Raw genomic sequence first — 8855 nt, forward strand, 5'->3', positions numbered from 1 at the left:
AAATAATTTAAGTATATGTAAAACTCATGTTGTCATTATATATGTTGCATGGTAATAATGGTTATATGGGATAAACTAAAGTGATAATGGTTATATGGGATAAACTAAAGAAAAAACACAATACCCTAAGGTATGGTGAGACTTGAACCTGCAACCTCTCAAAGAAAAAACAAGGGACTTTCCATTAGACTAGTTCAGCCTTAATACTATGGGTTCCAAGTATTAATTTTTATGGGGTCCTTACAAAATTTAATATATCGTCTATAAGTAATTTTTAAAAAACATTGGTGTCCCGGGACCCCGATGGGAACTATGTGAGTCCGCCCCTGTGTAAGATAAAGATAAAAATATAGATGAGAGGTGAAGTGGTTTTTTTTATAAAATGTAATGTAATTTTAGAAAGTATGATTCTTAGTTAATCCTTGTAGATAAAATGATGGATATGAATGCTCAAAACATGCCATTCTTTCTTTATAATACTGTTTTGTAATTTTGCTATTTAATCGTTTGTGCTTTCTTCTATTTACAATCTCAATTGCTAATTGGTTTTTTCTTATTATTCTTACATCTTATCTTAAATATGTATAATCGAAATCTTTAAAAGCTCTCTGGTTGCTCTCTACATTTTCTCAAGTCACAGATTGTTTTATTTGTAAATTGATGCTTCTTACGCATTTGAACCGAATTCACGAGTATGGATTCACCAAACACAGATAGCCCTTAAGCGGGTTATAATATCTCATTAAATTAAAAATTAATCACATCAAATATTTAATATAAAAATCCTATAAAATAGTGATATACTAAAAATTAATATCTGATTTTTTTTAAAAGATATTATTATAATTAAGAAATAGTTTTATAGTAAAAAAAATAAGCGGGTAATGAGTCTAAACAAACCTAAATAGTTTTTAGATCAGGTTATAACATCTCATTTATGTGTGAAACTCTTTCATAATCAAACTCTAAATATATTATTTAACTTTCTTACCATAAATAAATTCAAAAGATATATAAATGCTTTGACTAAATTACAATTTTTGTCATTGAAACATTATCAAACTAAGTTAACTGAAAGGCTGATTGGTATATTACACAATAAAGTAACTATTAGAAACAATATATAAATATATAAGTTAGAGATCATTTGTATTCATTTTTATTATTAGTTGACATAGTATTTAATCCGTTTTTTTTTTGTAATCAATGAACCTAACTAGTTGATCAATAGTTTATAATATTTGTTTTCGCAAAAGTGCTGAGTTCAAATCTTTACAAGTGGAATGTTATGTGATATTTAGGTGTAAGAAAATACTAGTAAAAAAATAGTACACAATATATTACAAAGTTTTCGTCATAATATGGTATGAGAGTCTTGTGTTGGTGTCTTGTTCTTGTCTCCCCCCTCCGTATCTCTTTGTCGCTTTTGCCACCACATCTTGGTTGGTTTTTTCCCCTCTTCCCCCATCGTCCTCCTTGTACGATGACTTTCTTTCTTTCTCATAATATACCGGGGACGCATTGTATATATACATAGATTAGGTTTTATTGCAGCCCCTGTCACCATAAGGGGTCATTGTTTAGCCACAACGTAGCTCGTCACCATATCCCTGATATAGCACCTCTTCCACTAGACTAGACCTCTACTATGGTTTTAGATCCGTCCTTCGCCTTTGCCCCCACAATGTTTTCTTAGCGTGAATTTACTTTTCTTTTGGTTTTCTTTCTAAATTTACACATTCGTCGTTTTTAGTTCCATTCCCGCTGTAACTGTAAACAAGTATTAGAGTAAACTACATTAGGGTTATTGGATTTAATCTTTTACCATAATAGAAAGATACTATTAGAGTAGGTTTTCTGTATAATTATCATATATCAGTACATGTTGACAACAAAAACACAGAAAAATATAAAATCTAGCATAAAACTAATACCTAGAGACCAAATTATATGTGAAGGATAACAAAAAACAAACCAATGTACAATTAACATTTTCAACATTCAGTTATATATATATCTTATACAACAAAGAATAGAGGAATGTTCCTCCCTAAAACTTGGTCATCTTCCTATGACCCCATAATAATCTACAACTTCATCAAAACCCTAATCCTAATATTTAATCCGAACTCTCACACGAGCTCCCAAGATTAGTCGACAGATCATGAACTAACAGCCTGATTATGTTACACCCTGATGAAACCGACAACTCGATACATTCTTGCAAATCTGCATCACAAACTATTAGAACCCATTCATGATCATCATCAAGATACTTTATATCAAATGTACCCACATCTAACTTCAACCTTTTTCCCACTTCTTCTTTTAATGTTACAATACCCGAGTTTGTAGCCACACGAAACCTTATTATATCTTCTCTGTAAGTCGCCTTTATCGTTATTGTTTTCATTTCGGTCCTGGCTGTGAAAGGTTGTACCGTTGGAGTAAGTTGTTGTACCTTTTCGATAGGCTCGCTGACAGGACAAAGATTTGTTAGATCGTGTGAGCTTCCTGCATCCTCGATTAACATTATTCCTCTAAACGGCTCTTCAGTCTGTGCAGCGTGAAGTGCATCGGATATGGTGAACTCTGCGGCTACGTTTGGTGGTGTTTTGACTTCAGCCGGTTGACTTTCTGTTACTCCGACATACGTCTGGTTATCAGAAACGATTCGATTAAGATTTAAGGAGGGTTGGGTTTAAAGAAAACAGTTACCTTGGTAAGAGCGGTGAGAGTTTGGGCTACCGGTGCTGGCTTCTCGGCTTCCGGATGTTTGATTGGTTGGACCATGATCGGTCCTTGGGCGTGGAGGGTCGGACGGTTTGGACCCGGGTGAACCAAGTTGGTTAGATGGTGAACCATTTGGAGCCGTGGGCCAGGGTGGCGAGTCAACACCGAGAGGGAGTTGGGTGGTTGCTAAAGATGGAATACCGAATGTTCCTTCACCACCTTGTACGGATTCAATCACTCGTTTAAGTTTTGTTAACGAGCGGTTAACCTTGTTTATCTTACGCGATGGCCACCTTGAGATTCCATGTTGTCGGCATATTCGTTTCATTGTAGTCGGGCAAACTGCAAAACCATTAATATAAATAATGATAAGAAAGAGAATAATATTGTTCTACATTGACTTTTGAGTCAAATAACGGTTGAAATTAGTCTGTTTCTTAGGGGTGACTTTGCAGAATAGTAACCAAGTATCCCAAATGTTCCACTAACCTAATCATGCGTAATTTTTTTATAAATGTTAATTTTTTAAATATTAAGTGAGGCAAATGAAACATATATAAATATTAAATACTATTAAATACTTATGAGACTTGGTTATTATTTAGTGAAATTGTTTTCTTCACTGTTACCTAATACTTCAAATTTAATAAAATATATATTAACCTTGATTACTCTTTAGTGATGTATTCTCCAATTTGACTTCAAATTAACAATTATGAAACTTGGATAATATTTAAGAAATAACTTTTACAATAAAATGACACAAGACTGAAACACCTAATAAAAGTTGACTTTACAGAAACAAATGGAAAACTTAGTTATTATTGTGTGAAGTTTTCCCTTTTTTTAATGACACAAAATGATATCTTTTAAGTGGAGATGTAAAAATAAAAAAGCAAAGAATGTGTAACCATACCACCAAGATTCTTTGCAGCATCTTTAAGACTTCCTGCAAAATGATGTTGAAGAACTTCCAAACTAATTGATTTCTCCGCTTTCCCTCGTTTCTTTTCAGACTTCTTCGTCGTTTCAACCGTCTCTAACTTCCCACAATTTCTATTCATCACATTCGGCCCGTTAACTAAAGGTCCACCGTTTGAAATAACCGATTCAGATAACCGAATGGACTGAATACCTGAATCAATAATATCACCATTCACTGACGCTTTAATAATCTCAACAAATCTGCCATCTTCCCCGATTTCTTCACCCGAAGCAACTTTCAAGCTCCGAAAATGCTGCTTCATTGAAGTCAACAACGAACCCAACATCGTTTGTTGGTCTTTACAGTCAACCATATTAGGCGGAAGAAAAAACTCCAAAATATAATCATCATCACCCGTATGTGTACTCCTCAAACATATCGCAAACGATCCAACTAACCCAAACAAACGCGCATAATGAACCAACGGGTATTCGGTTTTACCAAAATGTGTAATATTTTCACAAAAACACGAGCTTCGTGTCGCGAAGGCCCGACCCGCTACACCTTGGCCTTTTTGGAGGTGATGTTCGGCACATGCGTCGCGAAAACCCCACATATGCGCATCAACAACATAAAACGCAACATCAGTTGTTGACATGCATACTTGACCCATGCAACTGCCATCAAAACTGCTGCAGCTTTTCTTAAACCCACCACCGTAGGCCAAGACGCTTCGATGCCTGCATGGGACCCACGTTTGAGCTAGCGGGAAGTTATGGGTTTCGCAGACCGCGGCTAAGACTTCCAGGATTTCAGCTAGGGCTTGTTGTCGGCTTTCATTGCATATCTGGGGTACAGAAAAAACTAGGTACATATTGAGAAAAATGTAGAGGGTACAAAAGAAAACATGATAATTAAATATTATTTCATCTTACTGCTTGCCTGCGTATTCGGAGAATCCAATATGTTTGAGCTTTTCAAATTCACCGCCTGCAAAAAGGCAGAAACTTTATTACATAGTTCTTGTAAATAAAAAGAATTATATAATGTCATTGGCATCAACGGCAAGTTTTTAGGGTTCTTGTTAATGGTAAAACACGTACAATATAAACACAAAGATATAACAAAAACATCTTATATAGCAAATTTCACTTTTATTCCTTAAAACTAATGAAATAACAAAAAATAAATAATAAAAAATAAAAACATTTACGTTCACATTTTGTAACAGTAGCATATTTTCCACTAACAGGTGTTATATTTTCTGTTAAGTCCAGCCAAGTGCCAGGCACATGAGGTAAAATGACTAAAATACCCTCTAGTGCCAGACACATGACTGGATTTGAAGCAGAAAAAATCAGCATGAGTTAATAGAAAAAACGTAAACTGCTACGAAATGTGAGCATAAAAGATTTTTTTGTTATTTCCTTAGTTTAAGAACAAAAGGTGTACTCAACTTAAAAAACATGAATAACCGGAAAGGGGTCAATGGGTAAAGAGTAATCCGAAATGTACTTTTATTGCATAACACAATCTAAATCGTTTTTTTAAATGTAATATGTTTTCTGAGCAATACAATTGTTAGAACCATAACATGTTTTTAGTATAAAAAGAGAGAAAAATTCAACAAAAACGTGTTTCGGGGTCAGTCCAAACCAACCCAGCCCGTTTGAGCAGCTCGTTTTTGCCCCGTCTATTTATAATTTATAAGCACATAAAGAAACGCAGCGACTCAACCAACCTCGAGCGCCTTGCAGACTTTATCAACCTCAGGAGCATAATTTATCTTCTGTGAAGTCAAAATCAACTCAAGCACACCAACACACGATTGACCAGACGGTTCAAACACAGGCAAAGCTAGGGTTCCACGAACATCATAACTCAAGGCATGATTAAGCCGTTTGTACTCCTTATCCGAATAATACTGGACATTTGGAGTCCACTCAGGAAGCTTGTGCCTAAAAACCCGACCCGGAAGGCCAAGAACTCCATCGGTATCACCATCAACAGAAAACATATACATTAAAGAAGCCATCCTGTATTGATGAAGCCCCGTGCAGTTGGGGTCCAGCACAAACGGTTGACCGGATGTCGTGAGCATATTTTTACCCTTGTTTTTCACAGGCGCCCATACTTGAGCTAGCACGTGCTTTTCACCCAATTCTATGAAGTATCGAAGAGCCATTGTCATTCTTTCCTTGATCACACATGTTGCATCTTGATATTCCGGACTGACCTCCAATACCGGCATCGATGGCTGCCTTCTTACATCACCGTTTGACGGTTTTCTTGTTATCTGATCACCGTTATCTGTATCAAACATTCAAAGAAACAAAATAATTAGTCTTTACTAAATCAGATTAAACAAGACTTGTTCAGATTAATTTGGTACTTAACAATAAACAAAGCCTAATTTGCATCTTATCCAGATTAATAAGAATCAAAATTGAACGGCCAGAATCAATTACCGATTTTTAACCACAAATTAACAAAACCCATCAGCAAAATCAGATAAACTTAGACCTAATCACTAATCAAAAGCCCTATAATTTGCATCTTATCCGGATTAATAAGAATCAATTACCGATTTTTACGAACAAAATAACAAAACCCAGTTAGAAATTGAACCCAGATGAGAAAAAAACCCGAAAATTGAACTTGAATAAGGCAGAAACGAACCCGAAAGAAGGCGATGAGCGGTTAAAGAAGCAGTCAACGTGGCAGTTCCGGGGAGTCTGTCATCAGCATCATTCAATTCATTATTATTATTATCATCTGAAAAGGCCCAGAGCGGAGAGAAAGACTGCTCAGTGGCGGATAAGATAAAGGAGGGAGAAGGGTCCGAGGAGAAGATCTGATCGAAGGTCCAGGATCCATCGAGGTCTAGATCCATGGTCATCAAGTCCTCCGGTGGCTTCGTGAGCATATTATTATTGATTGAACGGTGGTGGTGGGTATCGTCGTCTGCTTCAGGCAGCTGTAGAAGTTAACTTATGGTGGTAGTGATTCGAAAGGAATCTAGTGGTTGTTGAAACAAGTGTGCTTGCTGCAAATTGTGAGAGATGAAAATGAAAATGGTTAATAATATAAATGGTGGTGGGAATGGGAAGACGTGATCCACTTCTCCATATGTGTCGGGTGGGTCTACACCAAGCTCACAACTCTATTATGTATTCTTGGAGGGTGTGAGAGGATTTATAAATTTATAATTTATAAATAATTATCGCCATAGAAATTATTATTATTATTATTTTAGTTGTTTTTGTCAAACTGTTGGGTACACCTTTATATTTGAGTTATGCGCTAAATGCATTAATCTATGGTAGTTATTTTTATTTTTTTACACATGTGGTTTGCATATTTTTATATTCGGGACCTTACTATATACCCAACGCTAACAAAAGCTATAAAAAGATCCGTATACCCTTACACTTTGTGTACCTATAGTTGTGTAATATATAAAATTTGAACCCTCATTGTAATATACTTTCTCCCTCCAAAATTAAAATCAACCGTTGTTTTTCTTTTTACGTTTGACTTTCTTGGACTCTAAAGACTTTCACCAATCCAAGATTCATTTGACTTCAGTTGACCACATTGACTAGCCAATCAAGAATTTAGCCATTGCTTTCATTCTAATTGCATATTAACTGATTAAGTAACCTACTAAGCTGTATATTAACATAATTAAGTGATTAACTAGTTGTTGACTTCTTATTTAACTTAGTGTTGATTAAGTGATTAATTCATCTAAATTGAACATCCAGCAAATCCATATTGTTGACTATAAAGTCAAATTGTTTAACTGAATTAACCATATAACCTAGATCCAAACATTTGATTTGCTCAACTGTTAACGACAAAGCCAAGTTATATAACCAAGATCAAACACTTGATTGTTTTGCTTAATCTATATTCACACTAACTAATACCTACTAATTCAAATTGTATTGCTTTATCCTAACCTAATTTTGGCTCTATCGAACTAATTCTTGCTAACCAATACATATTAATTCAAACTGTGAAAAGATACATACATATGCATGCATTGACACATACATACATGGAAACATACACATACATGGACACATATATAACACAGATACAACACACACATACACATGCATATACATAGGCATACACAGATGATAACTATGAATAGACACTCATGTCGTTGTACAACATACACAAATACATACACTTACATATATACATTTATAAATACATGCATACACACACATGTACATACATGCATACACACTAACCACATTGTCCTTCACACAAATATGCACACACGCATACATACATACACTCTGACCGCACTATCATTTAAATTCAAAATCATAAACCACTAACCACATTATAGGCATTGATCTTAAGCCATAAAGTTTGATATTAACCCTAAACAATAAAGATTGACAATGCCCCTAAACCATAAAGATTGTCATTCTACACATTGATCATATTGACTTTAAACCATAAAGATTCACATTGTCCCTAAATCCTAGTCCTTCAAATTCAAAATAGGTTGTCACCCAACTCAACCCTAAACCATACCTAACATCACAATCATTTTGTACTGCTTAACACCTATTGCACTTATAATGATCATAAACACAATCAAATATTCTATATAAAGATCACAACACCATTGCATTTAACTATTTTATAAAGTAGTTTATCGTTAATATAATTAAACACATATTACACAAAAGTTTATTAGTACTTAATATTATACATAACACTTAATTACTAGTTTACATAATACTAAACACCTACTTATCAATTGATACCAAAACACCTGATCATTAGCAGTTAATATAATACAAGATACATAATTCAAACTACTTAAAAATTACTCTAGTTGATCATGCCATCCTGTAGCAAACCTAATCGTGAAGATCTTGTTCAGCCATGTCTTCACCATATCCACCTTGAGGTGGTTCCAGTAGACATCGACCCATACTGCACCTACAAAACAATAACATAATCGCATTAGCTACGATTAATACTGGAATTATGATTAGCAAATTCAAGTTGAACAATCGATTAATGTAACATTTTAAAATTTATGATAATAAATAAAGGAAAGTTATGTTTAATTATTGTGTGTTAATATTTAATTAGATTAAATATAATAAAGAGTATGGACTTGAGTGGGAAAAGATGGAATAAGGGATGGGAGGGGCATTAGGTC

At 34.6% G+C, this 8855-nt stretch overlaps 1 protein-coding gene across 3 annotated transcripts; it reads right to left on the reverse strand.

Annotated features, from left to right (window-relative positions):
• Positions 1-1978: 1978 nt before the first annotated feature.
• LOC143587245 (protein NLP7-like) lies at positions 1979-6553 on the reverse strand. Of its 3 annotated transcripts, none has more exons than XM_077068591.1 (6): positions 6338-6553; positions 5400-5968; positions 4601-4648; positions 3650-4505; positions 2719-3075; positions 1979-2637 (listed from the first exon to the last, which is right to left on the reverse strand). In XM_077068591.1, exons 1-6 carry the CDS (start codon positions 6549-6551, stop codon positions 2120-2122), a joined length of 2562 nt encoding a protein of 853 aa, XP_076924706.1. In that variant the 5' UTR covers positions 6552-6553; the 3' UTR covers positions 1979-2119. The 3 variants fall into 3 exon arrangements, with proteins under 3 accessions (XP_076924706.1, XP_076924705.1, XP_076924707.1); XM_077068590.1 differs by having other exon boundaries at positions 3650-4522; positions 4594-4648; XM_077068592.1 differs by having other exon boundaries at positions 2537-2656; positions 3650-4522; positions 4594-4648.
• Between the last annotated feature and the right edge of the window lie 2302 nt (positions 6554-8855).

The sequence above is a fragment of the Bidens hawaiensis genome, unplaced genomic scaffold, assembly GCF_021521415.1.
Source record: "Bidens hawaiensis isolate Kalapana, Puna unplaced genomic scaffold, B.hawaiensis_p1.1 tig00035420_1, whole genome shotgun sequence".
Taxonomy (NCBI): Eukaryota; Viridiplantae; Streptophyta; class Magnoliopsida; order Asterales; family Asteraceae; genus Bidens; species Bidens hawaiensis.

What these genes read in the sequence shown, in the direction of transcription:
- LOC143587245 (XM_077068590.1), bottom strand. Translation starts at nt 6,551, where the DNA reads ATGGATCTAGACCTCGATGGATCCTGGACCTTCGATCAGATCTTCTCC. An exon ending in CGCTCATCGCCTTCTTTCGG is followed by an intron (nt 5,969 to 6,337) that starts GTTCGTTTCTGC and finishes TGTTTGATACAG; the next exon opens with ATAACGGTGATCAGATAACA. An exon ending in TCCGAATACGCAGGCAAGCA is followed by an intron (nt 4,523 to 4,593) that starts GTAAGATGAAAT and finishes ATATGTACCTAG; the next exon opens with TTTTTTCTGTACCCCAGATA.